We start from the raw sequence: 18,146 nt of genomic DNA, 5'->3' as shown, positions 1-18,146 counted from the left end.
TACTCTGCCCATTTTCCTCTTAACACACCCTGCAAAAGGGCTGCAGGCTGCTGGGTTACTCGTGATGATACTGGAACCAGAGGATGCAATTTCTTCTTGTTTATCTGCACATTTTGGTTACCAGAGTCTGTCTGTCCCCCTGATAAAAGTGCATTCCAAATCTCAGAGGAGCTCACACCTGCTGAGTGCAAAGCAGAAGAGCCACTTCAGACAGAGATCAGAGGTGGGATCCTGTGCTGGACATGCCCTGGAGGGGGCTGCAGGGACCCTGGGGAGGGGACAGCTGATACAGCTTTGGGGCAGTTCTGGAACCCCCACCAAACAGACCTGAGCCCCCACGCAGCTCCTGCAGGGAGCTCTGGGATAATCCCAGGCTGGAGCAACCATCCAGCAGGTTCTGTGGGACACCAGCACCCAGGGCCAGTGTGCAGATGAAGGCTGGTGGAGATGATCCTGCAGCTATGGGTGTTTAGGATCCTCTGTGTCCTGGGGAAGTCACTGACACCTCACTGAGCTCTTTCCTGGGCTCCCACACTGGCCTGGCCATCCCAGCACCATGGATTGCACTTCCCAGCTGGGCTCTGCCCCATTTCCTTTCCCCCATCCCAGTGCTGGCCTGCAGGAAAACCAACAGGAGAGGAAACCCTCAGAGCCCATTTCCACACGCAGAGATCAGCAGAGAGCAGCCACATTAGGCTAATGGGGAGGTGACAACAAACAGCTTTGCCAGACAACATCCCTTCCCAGATGATGTCCCATCCCAGCTGATGTCCCTTCCCAGCTGATGTCCCTTCCCAGCTGATGTCCCTTCCCAGCCCAGCCACTTCCAGTCTGTGCAGGAACAGTGTGGGGCCATCCTGTCCCTGCTGAGCTGCTGCCAGCGGTGGTGCTGGCACCTGCAGATGTGCCAAGGGCAGACAGAGCCCTGCCCTGCCACCCTGCCCTGGCAGCAGCCTGGGGATCAGCCAGCTTCCCTCCAGACAGCAGCTGCAGAGCAGCCCCAAATCCACAGTCCCTCAGGTGCTGATGGGAGACAGGAGTCCTCTGCCTGCCTCCAGCTCTCAGCACAGGCCATGGCAGGTGGGAATACGAAAATCCCTGTTCCAACACTTTGGCTGAACCCACCTGGCATGGGCAGCCAGCTCCAGTGGCCTGGGGGAGAGGGCACAGCTTCCCCCAAAGCTCTGTGCACACAGTGGCATCACCACCCTGCAGGAGCAGCACCTGATCCCAGGGAATTCCACCCACCTGGGGCAAGGCTGCCCCCAGCAGAGCCCTGGGGATCCCACAGGATCCCACACAGCCTCTTCCCAGCTGGTGCAAGTGGGAATGCTCAGCTCTCTCCTGCAAGAGGCTCTGTGAGGAGCAGGCAGCCCCTCAGACCCACGGGATGAAGATGAAGATGGGAGGAGGTGGTGCTGCAAGGGATGGAGCACCAGGATGTGCACACACACATTTCAGCCCTTTTAACCCCATGCATGGCCACGGGTGACATGGAGAGTCACAAACATCCCCGTGGGAAGGGACCCACAAGGATCTCACCGACTCCCAGAGCTGCACAAGCCTTGTCTGTGTGTCCCCTCTGCCTGGTGTGTGCAGTGAGGAATTCAGGCACAAACACCTCTGCTGCTGTGGGCTCTGAGTCACATCCAGCACAAGGCACTTCCACGGATGGGGATTTCAGCAGCTGCCAAAGGATGCAGCCCACAAAGTGCAGAATTCCACACTTTGTCCATCTCCAACAGCCTGACAGACACCAGGACCAAAGCCTCTCACTCCCTCTCCCCTTCCTTTGCTTTTCCACCCAGCAAACTGACTTCAAAGGTGGCCCAAGCCTCCCTTCCACCCCTCCCACCACATCACCTCAAACACCCCTAAAAACCACTCACAGGGAAGCTGCAAGAAACAGAGGCAAGGTTCAGGGAAATCCTACAGGGTCCAAGAGGTGCCCTCCTACAGGACTTGGCTTTCTGCTCCTCGAGGTCACTGGAGCTGGGGATGCATCAAGGGCTGCATCCCTGGTGGCTTCCAGCAGTGGCATGGCCACATCCTCCTGCTGCTCTGGGAAAGATGTGAGAGGGATGGAGATCCCACAGAGCAGCAGAGGCCACTGGGGCCTCATGGCCTCCCCCCTTTCCCTGTATCAGGAGAAATCCCAGCACTGGAGCTCCGGGCAGGGAGCTCCCCCAGCCATCAGCACCCCATAAACATAAATCACAGCCCCATTTTCCCTCTGCCAAGGGCATCCCGTGCTTTCTTCACTGCTTATCTCAAATCAGGAAATGCACAGGAGCTGCAGGCCAGGGAAGCTGTTAGAAAAGAGCCTCCAGCCCTGGCTGGGCTTTTTTTTTTTACAAGCAACTTTTCATTTTGCTGCCACTTTGTTTTCAGCCCTCGCCTGTCTTCTTGCAGTGGGAGTTTGCTGGAGTCAAAACTGGAGAAAAGCTCTTGGAATTCACCCTGGGAACAAAAGGGCTTTTGTGCAGGAGGATTTGGAGGACGAGGCTGCTTTCAGGGCCCTACCTCTGTGCCTGTTTCCCTGTGCCAAAGAGCACCTGGCCGTGGCAGGGCAGGAGGTGGGCACAGCAGGGGCTGGGCTCTGCCAGGCACAGGGACACCTCCCACACCTCCAGCAGTGCCAAAGCAGCACACAGGGCCAAGAGCTTCCCAAATATTCCTGCATGGAGGCTCAGCCAAGGCTCTGTGCCTCTGGCAGCAGGCAGGGAGGGCACCACCAGCAGCACCTGAAAAGCCTCCCAGGGGACCCTGCCATGCCAGTGGGTGCTCCCCAGCAGCCCCATGGGTGAGGGGATGAAGCTCCCAGACCAGGGTGGGAGCTGAGGGCTCACCCACGAGCTGGGCATCACTCCCAGGACTGCACTTGTTTTTATATTTCCCCTCACCCACCAAGATTCCACCTCTGAACACCACCGTGAGTGACCACAGGGCTCTGACCAACCTCCCACAGGAATCCCGAGCAGGCAGCAGCAATTGTCCAACACTTCCCACAACAGCAGGGGCTCCTTCTGCCTCAGCCACATGGGGAGCAGGATTTGCCTTAAATCCATGAGGCCCAGCCCAGCTACAAACACTTCTGCACTTCCAAACCCACTGCTCCCAATGGTGAGGCATCCACTCATGCAATTAGAAATACCCTGAGCTGGAAGGGACCTGTATTATCAAGTTCAACTCCTTTCCCCACTGCCATGTGGAGCCTCAAACCCCAATTTTCTCAGGGTGACAAGGTGCATCAGCCACCCCACAGACACATTTTTGCCCAAGCTCTCTCTCCAGCTCCAATATTGCTTTTCAGGTTTTTAACCTGCCCAGTGCAGCTGGGATTTTCTCCCAGCAGATCTTGCAGAGGGGTTTTGAAGCAGCCCAGAGGGAGCTCTGCAGCAGAGAACACACAAGAGACAGACAGCAACTCCTGCCCTCCAATAAAGTGACACAAGTGGGCAGATTTATTTTTCTCTCTACATATGCCCACATGGATCAAAGCCCATCAGGTCACACAGAAGCTGAACACACAAACCTCTCTTTAGGAGCCTTTCTGCCAAAGCCTCCATGTGAGCTTTGAGGCTGTGGTTTCACTCACACACTCCCAAAAAGGAGACTGCTTTCCATGAGCAGATAAGCAGATTTGGGCAAATTTCAACATGTGAAGGCCAAGGCTTTGATTCTCCTGCCTTTGTGCCACACCACCACACAGCTCTCTTGCTATTCTTTAATGATGCAAGAGCTTACTTGCTTATTTTTATATCTCAGTTATTGAAGATGGTTCTTTAATAACTGAGATATAAAAATAAGCAAGTAAACTCTCGCTTGCTTTTCAGCAAGCAATTTTAACCTTATTTTAAGCAAATTTATAGTTCTGATCAGCACAGAGGGGAGGAACCAACTCCTGCTCCCTCTGCTGGCAATGCCTCCAGCAAACCTGGAGGTCCTTCTTTAAAACTACCCAGGAACATTGCTGGGGGGAGCCAGGGGAACTGCAGGAAAACCAAAAAACCAAAGCTGTGACTCCTCTGTGGGCACTTTAGAACCATTCAGGAGCATTGCTGGGGGGAGCCAGGGGAACTGCAGGAAACCCAAAAAACCAAAGCTGTGACCCCTCTTTGGGCACTTTAGAACCATCCAGGAACACCATTGCTGAGCCAGGGAGACTGCAGGAAACCAAAGCTGTGACCCCTCTGTGGGCACTTTAAAGTCACCACTGCCAGGGGGAGCCAGGAGAACTGCAGAAAACCCAAAAAACCAAAGCTGTGACCCCTCTGTGGGCACTTTAGAACCATCCAGGAGCACCATTGCTGAGCCAGGGGACCTGCAGGAAACCAAAGCTGTGACCCCTCTGTGTCCCACCTGCAGCTCTGGGCCCTGCCCCAGCTCCTGGCAAGCACTGCCCCCTGTCCATGGCACTGCCCAGGGCTGCTCCAGGAGCCCAGGGGCACACAGAGCCAAGGACTGGAGCTGCTCCACCACCACCACCAGGTCTGGGTGCTGCTGGCACAGGAGGGAGGCTCCAGGAGCTCCAGGCTGAGCAGGGCAGGGTGGATGCAGCTTCCAGGAAAGCTCCTTCAAGTTCAAACCTGTTTAAGCAGAGGTCAGGGAGCACGACCTGCCAGCCACCTCCTTCACTGTTTTTCCACCCAGCAGCCTGACTTGGCCCAAGCTTCCCTTCCACTCCTCCCAGCACACCATCTCAAATGCCCTCAAATCCCAAAAACAACCTGAGCTGGAAGGAACCCATCAGGAACCCTTGAGGATTATCCTGTCCAGCTCCTGGCCCTGCACAGACACCCCAAAACCCACCCTGTCCCTGAGAGCAGTGTCCAAACTCTCCTGGAGCCCCAGCAGCCTCGGGCTGTGCCCGTTCCCTGGGAGCCTGGGCAGTGCCCAGCACCCTCTGGGGGAAGAACCTGTCCCTAAAATCCATCCCAGTGCCCTGACACAGCCCCAGCACTGCCTGTCCCTTTCCCTGTCCCTGTCCCTGTCCCTGTCCCAGAGAGCAGAGGCTGGAGCTGCACCCAGGGGAGAAGCTGGAATTGCTGAGATCTCCCCTGAGCTCCTCCAGGCTGAGGAAGGCACATCTGCTTGGCTGGCATATAAAGAACACAAGCCATTTATAAAGAACAAAAGCCTCTCCCCAGGTTTCACCATGCAATTTTATCTCAATTTGGAAAACACACTGAAGAAATCCATGACAGCACAGCACTGTGACAGACTTGTGACAGCAGCTCCTGTCCTCCCAATAAAGTGACACAAGTGGGCAGATTTTTTTCTCTCTACATATGCCCACACAGATCAAAGCCCATCAGGTCACATCTCTACAGCAGAAGCTGAACACACAAACCTCCCCTGAGGAGCCTTTCTGCCAAAGCCTCCATGTGAGCTTTGAGGCTGTGGTTTCACTCACACACTCCCAAAAAGGAGACTGCTTTCCATGAGCAGATAAGCAGAACTGGGCAAAAAGGAAAGCAGAAACAAGGGGAAAAAAAGAACCAAGAGAAGCAGGATAACATAAATCATCAACACAGATCCATAATGTCCATCTCACTTAGCAACCAGGACAAAATACATCCCAGCCTTGTAAATTCTTTTATGGGTGTGCTCAACCCCAACCAAGCACATTCAGTCCCACTGAGTCCTGCAAAAGGACTCAGATGTTCTGAGTTTACCACGTGCACTTTCAGGATGAAGACATGAAAAACAAAAAAAATCCTATTTAGCCTCTCCATTAAGAGAAAAGAAAAAAATTCTTCAGCCCCTACTGCTCCAAACAGGGCCCTGCTCTGCATCAGCCCTGAGTGAGCCTCAGGATTGCTCCTGCCTTTCTGCTGTGGCAATGCCTTTTTAAAAAACCTTTTTAAAAACCTTTTTACAGCAAACTGCTGGAAAAGCATCCCCCCTTGGCAGGAGATGCTCGCACAGGATGGACCCTAAATGAGATTATCCGAGGTAAAGAGAGGCTGGAAGTGCTGGCATTGTTCTGGCTCTGTGCAGGAAGAGCCAGAGGAGAAATTCTCTCCTACTGCAGGAAGCTGTTCCAGCCCCTTATCAGACAGAGAGCTCCTGATTTCTTGCGGGGGAAGCACCAAATGTTTTTGAGGGGAAGGAAAAAAAAAAAAGGAGAGAAAAAAAAAAAGGCTCTAAAGGAAAAAAAAGAAAAGGCATGGCTGGCTCTAAAGGAAAAAAAAGAAAAGGCATGGCTGGCTCTAAAGGAAGCTGCCTGATGACATGAATGGAGCTGCAGTCACGCTGGGAGGAAGCCTGAGGTGCTGCCCAGCTCAGGTGGCTCTGAGCAAGGGACATTGCCAGGGCACATTCCCTTGTTGTCACCCCACAGGGACATGCAGAGGTGCAAGTCCTGGGCTCCTTCTCTCTGCCAAGCAATGTGAACTCAGCCTTGTCTCACTGCACAGAATCACAGAGTGAAGCAGGCTGGAAAAGACCTTTGAGCTCATCAAGCCCAACCCGTGACCCAACAGCTCCTCATCAACTAAACCATGGCACTGAGACATGTGACACGACTGTGACCCCACCACCTCCCTGGGCAGGTGATCCCAGTGCCCAACCACTCCTTCAGTGAAGGATTTTTTCATTTCTTGCCTCCAGAAAACAACTTGTTTCTCATCATCTCTGAATGCAGCATCTGTGTCACCCTCCCCAGCTGCCAGGGGCTATTTTGGGCTCTCCCTCCAGTCGGGGGCTGCTTTGGGATGTGGGATGTCCTTCCCTGCAAAGCACAATCTGCTCTTTTGCTTCATTTATAAAACTGATTGCTTGGCAGGGATCCAAAGTTTTCTGTAGATATGTTCCAGAGTTTTATTAGCAATGAGCAAATGGCTGGTGTCCTTGGGAAAGGTGAGGAAGTCACAGCCTGTGCTATTTGCCTTTGTCTTTTTCTAGAGGGTCTCTCCCAAAGGACAATTCCATGTCACAGAGCAGAGCTCTCTGGCTGCACAAGGACCTGTAGATGTGATGGCTGTCTTGGCATATTCCACAGATACTAAAAAACTTAGATTTTAACTCTGTTCCCTATTTTGTGCCTTATTTCAGCCAAGAACTCCTTGTCTCAGCCTGGTTTCTCCTGGTAGGTTGTTAAGGGATTGTGGTTTTCATCTCTTAGGAGTTAAAAAGCAGAAAAACACTTTGGAACAGGTCAAAACCCAACAGTATTAGAGCATTGCCTTTCTCCTCCTTTAATGGGCTACTCTGACAGCCCTCTGCTTGTTAAATGAGAGAAAAATCTGTGGGCAAGCAGTGAAGGTCAATCTTGTGGTTTTTGAAAGCATTTAATTAACACAGTTAAGTACCAAGGTCTGCTTGGGAGGGAACTCCTGCATTAACCAGCAGCATCTTTCTCTTCAGAGAAGCAAACCTTCAAGAGGGGACTGACTGCAGGATTTCTCCTCATCTCCCCATCCCAAACCTCAGTGCTGCTCAGGTTCACTGCAGCAGCTTCCCTGTCCTGTTGCTGCTGCCACAGCTGTGAGGAAATCATGGTCAGACCTGTGTCTGCACCTCTGGCCAGACCCTGAGCTGCTTCTGCAGGGCTTGGGGTGACCCCTGCACCCTCAGGGCTGTGCTGTGCCCTGGATTTCTGCCCCAGGCCTTTTGGTCAAGTGCTTAAACAAATCCACCTCAGATGTAGCTCAGCCCAAAGGGGGGTTGGCATTTGGTGACAGCATGTAAAGTCCCTGTCTCTTCCTTGAGCTGCTCTCAGCTCCTACAGGTGCTCCTCTCCTTGGATTAAACTGCAATAAATATCTCATATTTGGGCTTTAACCCTGGGCATGCACAGACCCCACAGTCACAGGCTGACAGCTCCTTTCTAAAAGGTCACAGCATCAGCAGCTTGAGAGAAGAAATCAATCCCAGCCCTCACAAAGCCAGACTGCCTTTTATTTCTTTACACTTTTTGCAGCACTGGAGACCCTAATTGAGGGTAATTAAAGCAGCCCTAGGAAAAAGGGGCTGTGCTGAAATCCAAGCTGGGAAGTGTGGCTCTAACTCCAGTGCTGGAGAGGGGCCCTGCAAGCAGGAGCCGTGCCCAGGGCTGTGCCTGGTGCTGCACAAAGCAACCCAGAGGGCAGAGCTGCTGCCAGAAGGACCTTCTGAGCTCCTGTGCCCTGCTCTGGCAGGCATTGTGGCAGGGCTTGTTCCCCTCCTACCTGCAGGGACTTGAGGCAGTGACTGCAGCGGGCTCTGCCTGCAGCTGCTGCACACCAAAGATGGGGGAGCAGATAGAGCAGAGCAAATCCAGGGAAAAATCACCCAGTCATGGAATGGGATAGGCTGGAAGAGGCCTCAAAGCTCATCTCATACCTTCCACTGTCCCAGGTTGCTCCAAGCCCCATCCAGCCTGGCCTTGGACACTTCCAGGCAGCCACAGCCTCTCTGGGCACCCTGAGCTTTCTGCTTTCTGCTTTTTGAACTTCTAAGAGATGAAAACCACAATCCCTTAACAACCTACCAGGAGAAACCAGGCTGAGACAAGGAGTTCTTGGCTGAAATAAGGCACAAAATAGGGAAGAGAGTTAAAATCTAAAGTTTTTTAGTACCTGTGGAATTCGCCAACACAACCATCACACCTACAGGTCCTTGTGCCTCACCACCCTCAGAGGAAGTAATTTGCTTTTAATATCTAATCCAAACCGACTTTAAAAAGTCAGTACTCAGTGCTGGGTTTGCCTTTATAAAACAGTCTTTTTCCCTTCCCTTTTGGTTCTCTGGGCAGGTTTGTCTCTGCTGGATTGGGCCTTCCATCACTTTAGAGCTCTCAGAACAACAAAAGACACTTGAGTCATTTTCTATATCTGACCTTGAACTACTGCAGAAGCAATAAACACCCAGAAGAGGAATGACACCACGGAGAGAAGCTGTAATTTTTATAACTTGTTGCTTGAGTGTGGAATAAGCCAGGAGTGAGGCAGTCAGGGATCAGCCCCCACTGCAGGAGGAGCACAAAACCCACCAGCCCTGGGACTTGCACACAGCAGCCACACCGTGCTCTGGGGCCATTTGGCACTGATAAGCATTTCTCATTGAGTGCAATTACATATTTTTGCTTAGAAAAAGATTCTCCTTCAAAAGCAGCTCCCAAGTCCGTGCTGATTCAGCCTTCATTAAAGGCCTCTTCTTGCAGACACACTCAAGTGTTGACTCCTGCACTGATTTTCTATTGCTGCCTTATCTTTGGCATCTCATCTGCAACTTCTGCTGGGTTTTTTTCTTCCTTTTTTTTATTTTTTTCCCCCCACTGTTTTCATCTGAATGCAGTAAAAGCGGCTTCAGTTCTTCTCACGATTTTTGATCTGCCTGGGTGCAGGCTAAGAAAACCCAGGCTTGATGATAAAATTGCTAAGTAGGCTAACAAAACAGCACCAGCAAGAAACTGGATCAGCTCAGCTCTGTGAAGTTTTCCTGCAAGAGTAGGGGAAAAAAAAAGCTTTTTCTCTTACAAATGTGAAACCTTACCCCAGCTGCATGCAGAGGTTGTTTGCATTGGGCTTCACAGGACCCAGATTGTGCAGCCCAAAAAGCCACAGCCACTGCTCCAGCATCAACTGGGGGATGCAGCCAGAGCAGCTCCCAGCCCTGAGCCTTCCCTGATGCCATCTCTGACCCTGCCCCTCCAAATCCAGGCTCCTGCTCGAGGCTGGGATGCAGATCCAGAGGGATTTGCCACAGCTCTGGCAGCACCAGCGACGCACCAGAGGATTCCTGGAGCTCCCACAGAGGATGTGCACCACGACCTCTCTGCACCAAAGGAAAGATGACTCAGAAATGCTTCAGAACCCCACAAAACTGTCCTGGTGGGATGAACCCTCTGTGTTTGGAATCCCCAGTTTAAAAGGATGGGGAGACTGGAAGGATGGGTTTAATTCTGGCTCTGAGGCAACAGAAAGCCCTACAAGGGCTCAGACTTCCCCTCTCCAATCTGCTTTTCACTGAGCCAAGGCCACTGAGCAGGAGTCAGTTTTCCATTCACACTTGTCAAGTGCAGACTATTGTGGATTTGGAAGACAAAAGCAAACTAAAAGAACAAAAAAAACCCCAGTTTTTGCACAATGAGCAGCTATGGAAATTGCACCCAATGGCCTTCACCACTCGGCCACCACAGACCATAATAAGTGAGGTGGCACAGCTCCAGCCTCCTGGATCTGCCTCCCTGCTAACACTGCTCCAGTGATAATGCTAATCCCTTCAACTATTCCCAGACAGGCCCTAAGGAAGGGAGCTAAGGAACTCCACAGGTAATGAAAGGGATTTTTATTCTTTTTAATTATAGCTCTGTCCCTGTCTCAGACCAAAAGAACACTCCTGCAATTCCCCTGGCCACTGGAGGCTGACTCAACACTTCATCTCATGATGCTGCCAACTGGTAAATGCACCCCAAAACGGTCCCCAAAACGTGAGTGACAGCAGGAGGGGACTGCTGGTGAGGAATTCTTGCCCAGAATTGCTTGTGCCACCGCTGTGACCTGTGCTGTGCCTTCACCCCCTGGGAAGGGCAGAGCTCTGCCTCTGGAGCTGGAGCAGCATCAGGAATGCGAGTTCATGGGGGGAATCCCTCGGGGCAGGGCTGGGAACCAGCACAATGACCAGGCCAAGGAGCTCTGGGCCTCCCAGTGCATTTGCAGAGGCCTGGAGAAGCATTCTCACTCCTGTGCTAGCAGAACTCCCACACTATTCTTCTTTTCCCAGCTTTTTTCAGGTGTGTTGGTTTTCAATCCTTTTTGGAGAGGCTCCTAGAGGTGCTGTCACAGCTCTTCTCAGAAAGAGAAGCCCAAATGACAACAAACACAGGCACTGTTTGGGGGGAAAAGGCAACTTTTTAATCATCTTGTGTATTTTCAAGCAGGTGGCCCAGAATCTCAAACCTGGTAAGCACCTTCCATGGGAAGTGTCTCACCTCACCTTCCATGGGAAGTGTCTCACCTCACCTTCCATGGGAAGTGTCTCACCTCACCTTCCATGGGAAGTGTCTCATCTCTCCCAATCACTCCTGTGGCTTTCATGGAGCATCATTTGCTTCACCTCAGCAGCTCGTGGATGTGTCAGGGGAGGGAACTGAGCCCTAAGGAAGCCCCCAGGTTTTGGTGACTTAAACACCAAAAGGAGCACTAGGGAGCCTGGCAGGAGCACTCAACTCTCTGCTCCCTTCTTCCTGCAACTCAGCACTTTCATTGCTAGAATTGCTCCTAGCTGGAGCTTTTAACTATTAAATATGTCCTGGGTGGCAGCAGGGAGCTGCTGGCCTGAGCAGTGGCGTTGGGACATGCTGGGACCTGTTGGGACAAGGGGACAGGACAAGCAGGGGCTCACCCAGGTGTCTCAGCTCTCACCTGGGCACAGCTTGGGTTCATCTCCAGCCAAACAATTTCTGCCCCAACCCCATTTTCCTCTTCCCAAGCAGGGTAATTCCTCCAGCCTGGCATTGCACGAGGTTTTTAAACCTCTTTAGAAACATTTGCCCCCTCTTAACCCAAAGCAGGCACACAGGCACCTCAACACTTAAACTAATTCAACAGGGCACCCTTAAAAAAAATATTAATGAAGAAGAAATCAACAACTCCAGCTGAAATTTGCTGCTAGTCCAGGCTTTGCTAGGCTTGCACCTGGCTGACCGTGGCTTGGCTGTGCCCTTGCCAAGTGCCTGTGTCATGGGAGTGTGTGAGTGAGGAGAAGCTGAGGTGGTGCTGATGAGGCAAAATTCACATTGCACAACCCACAGGAGCTGCTTGCAGGTTAATCCTACACCAGCAACAACCTGCCACCTACCTAGGGCTGCAAAAAAACCCAACAACAAGGAGGATTTCAGCTTTACAGCTGCTCCAGTGAGACTTCTGGCTGGGAAAACATGAGTGTTTCACATGAAACTCTGGTATTTGGACTAGGTGCAGGGCCTTTGGTCAAAGTCCATAGGGTGCATGCTCAGCCAGCATCACGTGGGATGGGCTGCTCATAATCTCAGCTTCCCTCTGCAGCTGGAGCACTGGAAAGTGTGTTTGAAACACGAGTCTGAGGGTTAGGTGTGAGATCAACAGGCAGCAAGACTTACATCAAACATCATTTCAGTGTATTCATGAATCAGTGCTCTCCTGGGTACTGCTCCCCCTCCCCTTTTCTTATTGCAGTGGAGAAATTTGCATATTTGCAGGTGTTTTCTCCCATGTGGGCTTTGCCAGGGGATAATTCCTCCCATTGCAAGGAGTTTGGGAGACTCCTGAATATATCTGCTGCCACCAGAGTCCAGATTTACAACCTCAAACTGTGCTGGGCTTGAAATGAATATGGACTTCCTCTTCCCCCCCCCCCTTCCAAAATAATATCCTATTAGTCATGAGAGCCAAATGGGCTGGATTTGGGCAGGGATTCAACTCCTGAGTTCCCATCAACACCAAGGCCCTCCTGGCCAGGGCAGCCTCCTCTCCCAAGGTGAGGAGCAGGCTGCAGGACCCTGCTGTGCTCAGGAAAAGCTGATTTGCTGTGGGTTGCTACATCCAACAAACACCACCAGTCTGCAGCTTGAAAGAGGGAATGGACAGGCACAGGGTGAAAGGCAGGGGTGTCTCTGACTTCAGGTGAGTTCTGTATTTAAGTGGTCCCTCAGGGGCAGGTGAGGTGGCTCAGAGCCACGAGCACAATGCTGGAGGCATCTGCTCGTTCCTGCTGCAGAAAGGGCCAGAAGAAAAGTGTTGTTTTGGAATTCCAGGGGGAGTTCTAACCTTTAGAGACTGTGCAAGAAGCAAATCCCCCCCCCCCCATTTTTTTGCATAGCACAGGTAGGGTCTCCCTGAACCAGGTGGGACTTCTTGCAGGGAGTGAAAACAACTCTGCTGCTCACACGTTCCTCTGCCACGCTGCACCAAAAAAATTAATCTCTGGCAAATTCTCAGAACAACTCTGGAAAGGATTCAAAGCAGGGAGAGGGCTCAGCAGCTGGCTGGGGCTCTGGGCTGTGCTTTCCAGAGCTGCTGAGGAACCTCCCGTGCAACACATGAAAGCTGATCCCAAAACTCAGATTATCCCAAAGAACGACACCTCTGCTGCAAAGCCCAGAGCTGAAACCCCTTCCTGAGCAAAAGCTGGGCCTGAACAGCTGAGCTTGGAAAAGTTATCTGTGCCAGGAATGCAGGCACTGGTGCTGCAGAGAGCGAGGAGGACGGCAAGGGGAGTCAAGAATGATGCCATTCATTGAGATCATGTTTTGTGGGTTGGCTACTTCCATCCTCCCTTTTCCTGGTACTGGGGAGGACGCAGCAGGCCCTGCTGGGGGACACTCAGCACCCCTGCACAGCCTGTCACCACCTCTGCACGCTCCTCTTTGTGACCCCCAGGCTTTCTGGGGACCCCCTGTCCCCCCCAGGACCCTCGTGGCAGTGGCAGAGGGCTCTGGGTATCCCCGGGTTCAATCCTGCATTATCAAACTCCCTTGGCTCTTTGCATCGGAAACTTTTACAATTCCCTGCTCGGCTGGAAAAGATGAGTGCAGCAAACCCAAATTAGGAATAAATTATACAACAACTTTACATTTTTCTTTTATAAAGGAAAACTGCGTGGCAAGAGCTGTGCAGGCACCTCATTCCCGATGTCCTCCCTTGCAAGGATTATTGTGGAAGGCTTAGTTTGAATAAATAAATAAATAAATAAATAAACACAACACGAGCTCCAAACCCACTTTGGGACCTGCTCCTGCCAGGCCACACGCTGCCTCTCACCCCCAAAATCCCAAATATGTGCAGGATGCAGGGAGAGCCAAGCTGCAACATCCAACCCAAGCACTTCCAAAAGCTGCATCTGTGTCACGGGCATGGATTTTCACAATGAATGGCCACGGCTACTCCTTAAAGCTCTCCCTGTTGCATTCCCGCAGCATTTTTGCAATATTATACTCTCCACCTCCTCCCAGCCTGCCCCCCTGCCCTTGCAAGGGCACAAGGCAGAGGCAGTCCGCAATAAGCAGCCAGTTAAAAAGCAAAGAGCCAGCTCCTCTTTGCCACCACCACGCTGGCAGAAATAAATCACTGCTGTCCCCTTCCCAAACCCCCTCCCGCTGCTCCTCAGGGCTCAACTCCTGCCCTTCTGCAGCTCCTCAACGCTCAGCTTTGCCCTTTTGCAACTCTTAAACTCCCAACTTCTGCAGCTCCAAAATGCAGAATTCCTGCCCTATTGCAACGCCGAAATTCTCAACTTCTGCAGCTCCAAAATGCTCAATTCCTGCAGCTCCAAAGTGCCCAATTCCTGCCCTTTTGCAACTCCTAAGTTATCAACTTCTGCACTCCCAAAATGCTCAGTTCCTGCAGCTCCAAAATGCTCAATTCCTGCCCTATTGCAATGCCTAAATTCTCAACTTCTGCAGCTCCAAAATGCAGAATTCCTGCCCTATTGCAACGCCTAAATTCTCAACTTCTGCAGCTCCAAAATGCTCAATTCCTGCAGCTCTCAAATACCCAATTCCTGCCCTTTTGCAACTCCTAAATTTTCAATTTCTGCATCTCTGAAATGCATAATTCCTGCCCTTTTGCAACTCCTAACCTCTCAAATTCTGCAGCTCCAAAATGCATATTTCCTGCCCTATTGCAACTTTGACATTCTCAACTTCTGCAGCTCCAAAAAGCTCGATTCTGCAGCTACACAATGCCCAATTCCTGCCCTTTGCAACTCCAACATTCTCAACTTCTGCAGCTCCAAAATGCTCAATTCCTGCAGCTCCCAAATGCATAACTCCTCCCCTTTGCAAATCCTGAATTCTCAACTTCTGCAGCTCCAAAATATTCAACTCCTGCACCTCCAAAATGTCCAATTCCTGCCCTTTTGCAGCTAAATTATTAACTTCTGCCCTTCTGCAGCTCTGAAATGCTTCAGTCCTGCAGCTCTTAAATGCTTTAGTCCTGCCTTTCTGCAGCTCCAAAATGCACAATTCCTGAAGCTCCAAAATGCACAATTCCTGCCCTTTTGCAACTGCTAACCTCTCAATTTCTGCAGTTCCAAAATGCATAACTCCTCCCCTTTGCAAATCCTGAATTCTCAACTTCTGCAGCTCCAAACTGCTCAATTCCTGCAGCTCCAAAATTCACAATACCTGCCCTCTTGCAACTCCTAAATTCTCAAATTCTGCCCTTCTGCAGCACCTAAACGCTCCATTCCTGCAGCTCCAAACTGCTCCCGTTCCTGCAGCTCCAAACTGCTCCACTCCTGCCTGTCTGCAGCTCCCAAATCCCCAACTCCTGCACTTCCAAACGCTCCATTCCTGCCTTTTTTGCACGCTCGGAGCGCACTGGTGTGACAAACCCCACTACTGCCTCCGACCAAAAGTTACCAAATATTAAAGGGGGGGGGGGGGGAGAGAAATGGGTGGAAAATGATCTCAGCGCTGGCACGAGAACAATACTTCCCCATGGAAACATAGGTATATATTTAATTCCCGGTAACTCCACTCCAGTTTCACCTTTCATCTCCCTCGCGGACTTGTTTAAAAGTTTGCTTTAACCCCGCGCCGAGCCCCGGCTGCAGCTGCTCCTGCAACACCGCCCGCTCGTTCCGGGCCGTGCCAAAGGCAGGCGAGGGGCTCGCTCATCCCGGGACAGGCTGCACCGCCAGCGGGCAGGAAACGCGGCACCGGGAGCGGCACCGGGGGGTGCACCGGGAGCTGCGAGCACCGGGAGCTGCACCGGGAGCGGCGACCCTCGGGCAAAGCGAGCGTGCAAACGCGCGGGCACCCGCACCCGTGCATGCACACGCACCCGCACCCGTGCATGCACACGCGCCCGTGCATGCGCATGCATATGCACACGCACCCGCGCCCGTGCCTGCACATGCACACGCACCCGCGCCCGTGCACGCGCGGCTGCACGCGCACACGCAGCTGCACGCGCGCTTGCACGCGCGGCCGCGCGCCCGGTTGCGCGTGCACCCGCCAAGTTGCACAAGCGAATGCGCGCGCGCGCACCAGCCGCCCCCCCCCCCGCGGCCCAAGTTGCACAAGCGAGTGCACGCTCGCGCGCGCGTGCACGAGCGTGCACGTGCATGCACGCGCGGCCGCTGCACGCGCGGAAAACGCACGCGCACCCACCCGCGGCTGCACGCCCGCGCGCGCACGTGCACGCGCTCTCACCTCGGGGCTGAGACATTGTCCCCCGGCGGGCTGGGGGCAGGGCGCGCGCACAAAGAGCCGTCCCCCGCGCGGCCCCGCCGAGGGGCGAGCCGCCCGCCCGCCCGGCGCGCTCACACACACACACACACACAAAAGATGCGAGCCGCGCGCTCCCCCCCGGAACGCCGCGCGCGCTCCCGCCTGGGCGGCGCGGGGCTCGGGGCGCGCCGGGCCGCGCCGTGCCGGGCCAGGCCGGACCGGGCCGGGCCAGGCGGGGCCGGGGGGAGGGGGGGGTCCCTGCGCGGCTGGCGCGGGGCCGGCGCGGCTGCACCTACATGATGGGCCGGGGCGGCCGCCCCGGCCTCCGGCGCGCACGGGGGGGGGGCGGGGGGCACCGCACTGCGCGCGCGCGGCGCCGCCGCGGTGCCGCATGGGAGCTGTAGTCCCGCGGCCTCACCCCCCACACGGCGAGGCGCCGGCAGAGGGCGCGGAGAGCGCGGCCGGGTTCGCCCGCTTCAAACCGCTTAACATCGCTTCAAACGGCTCACAATCGCTTCAAACCGCTTCAAACTGCTTGAAACTGCTTCAAGTCGCATCAAACCGCTTCAAATTAATTGAAACCGCTTCAAACTGCTTAAAACTGCTTGAAGTCCGCTTCAAATTAATTGAAACTGCTTCAAGTCGCTTCAAACCGCTTCAAACTGCTTAAAACTGCTTCAAGTCGCATCAAACCGCTTCAAATCGCCTCAAACCACTCTAAAATTGCTTCAAATTGCTTAAAATGGCTTCAAATCACTTCAAACCTCTTCAAATCATTTAAAATCACTTTAGGCCATTTCAAATTGCTTAAGGTCCCTTCAAAGCGCTTCAGACCTCTTCAAATTGCTTCAAAGCCCTTCAGACTGTTTCAAACCGCTTCCAACATCTTCAAATCGCATCCATTGTATCCATCCCTGCACCCATCCCTGCACCCCTGCCTGCATCCCTGCCTTCAGCAAGTTCTCAATCCATGTGTTTTAATTTCTGCCCTTGCAGGCAGATCAGATGGAGTGAGCTCCCCCTGAGTGTCTTGGTTTGAACACACAGGTGTCTGCTAAGGTAGGCAGGAGTCACCCCTGAAATGGAAAATGCAAACCCCCTCCCTGTGAATTGTTATAAATTTGAAATTAAGGGGCTCTCAGGCAAAGATGTGGGAATGGGAATTACAGTTCTTTATTAGGAAAAAAAATTTAAAATTAAAGGAAAATATAAAAATACAAATGCAGGGATACAAAACAGCCCAGCCAGACTCAGAGCAGGCCCTGCCCCCTGTGTGTCAGGCTGGTGGCACAGTCCCATCCCAGGGTGGTGGCACAGTCCCATCCCAGGGGGGCTCAGGGTGGTGGCACAGTCCCATCCCAGGGGGGCTCAGGGTGGTGGCACAGTCCCATCCCAGGCTGGTGGCACAGTCCCATCCCAGGGGGGCTCAGGGAGGTGGCACAGTCCCATCCCAGGAGGGCTCAGGGTGGTGGCACAGTCCCATCCCAGGAGGGCTCAGGGTGGTGGCACAGTCCCATCCCAGGGGAGCTCAGGGTGGTGGCACAGTCCCATCCCAGGGTGGCTCGGGATGGTGGCACAGTCCCATCCCAGGGGGGCTCAGGGTGGTGGCACAGTCCCATCCCAGGGGGGCTCAGCCCTCCTGCAGTGCCAGCTGTGGTTCTGCTGGAGCAGGGATCCTGCACAAGGGGGGAGTTTTCCTCTGCAGCTCCAGGGCTGCTGGAGATGGGCCTGCTCTCCCTCTGGGAATGCAGGGCAGCAGAAAGCTGCTCCTCTGGGAATGCAGTGGGCAAAGGCTGCTGGGGTGTCCCAAAGCTCAGATTGGATCCAGGTAGGAATGCTTGGCTCCTCCCCTGGGCGGAGCATCTCCCCATGGGATGGTGGAATTTGATCAGACATGCAGGGACACTCCCTGGCCATGGGCAGCAGATAATTAATAATCAATGGCCCATGAACAGAAGATAATCAATAATTAAAGGCCTGTGAACAGCAGAGATCTCCTGGAGGG

General features: G+C 53.2%; 1 protein-coding gene across 3 annotated transcripts in view; it reads right to left on the bottom strand.

The window, feature by feature from the left end:
- Positions 1-16,297, bottom strand: part of MAP2K6 (mitogen-activated protein kinase kinase 6) — a 59,297-nt gene extending 43,000 nt beyond the window's left edge. For all 3 annotated transcript variants that reach the window (XR_009488972.1, XR_009488973.1, XM_059864735.1), the window contains exon 1: positions 16,124-16,297. Coding sequence is in view for 1 of the 3 variants with exons in the window: in XM_059864735.1 (XP_059720718.1) it covers positions 16,124-16,139 (16 nt within the window). In the remaining 2 variants the exon portion in view is untranslated. The remainder of the gene's footprint in view (positions 1-16,123) is intronic.
- Positions 16,298-18,146: the final 1,849 nt, after the last annotated feature.

Source organism: Haemorhous mexicanus, chromosome 20 (assembly GCF_027477595.1).
Source record: "Haemorhous mexicanus isolate bHaeMex1 chromosome 20, bHaeMex1.pri, whole genome shotgun sequence".
NCBI lineage: Eukaryota > Metazoa > Chordata > Aves > Passeriformes > Fringillidae > Haemorhous > Haemorhous mexicanus.
Note: the sequence above shows the minus strand (reverse complement) of the source record. Positions and strands in the feature narration are given on the sequence as shown.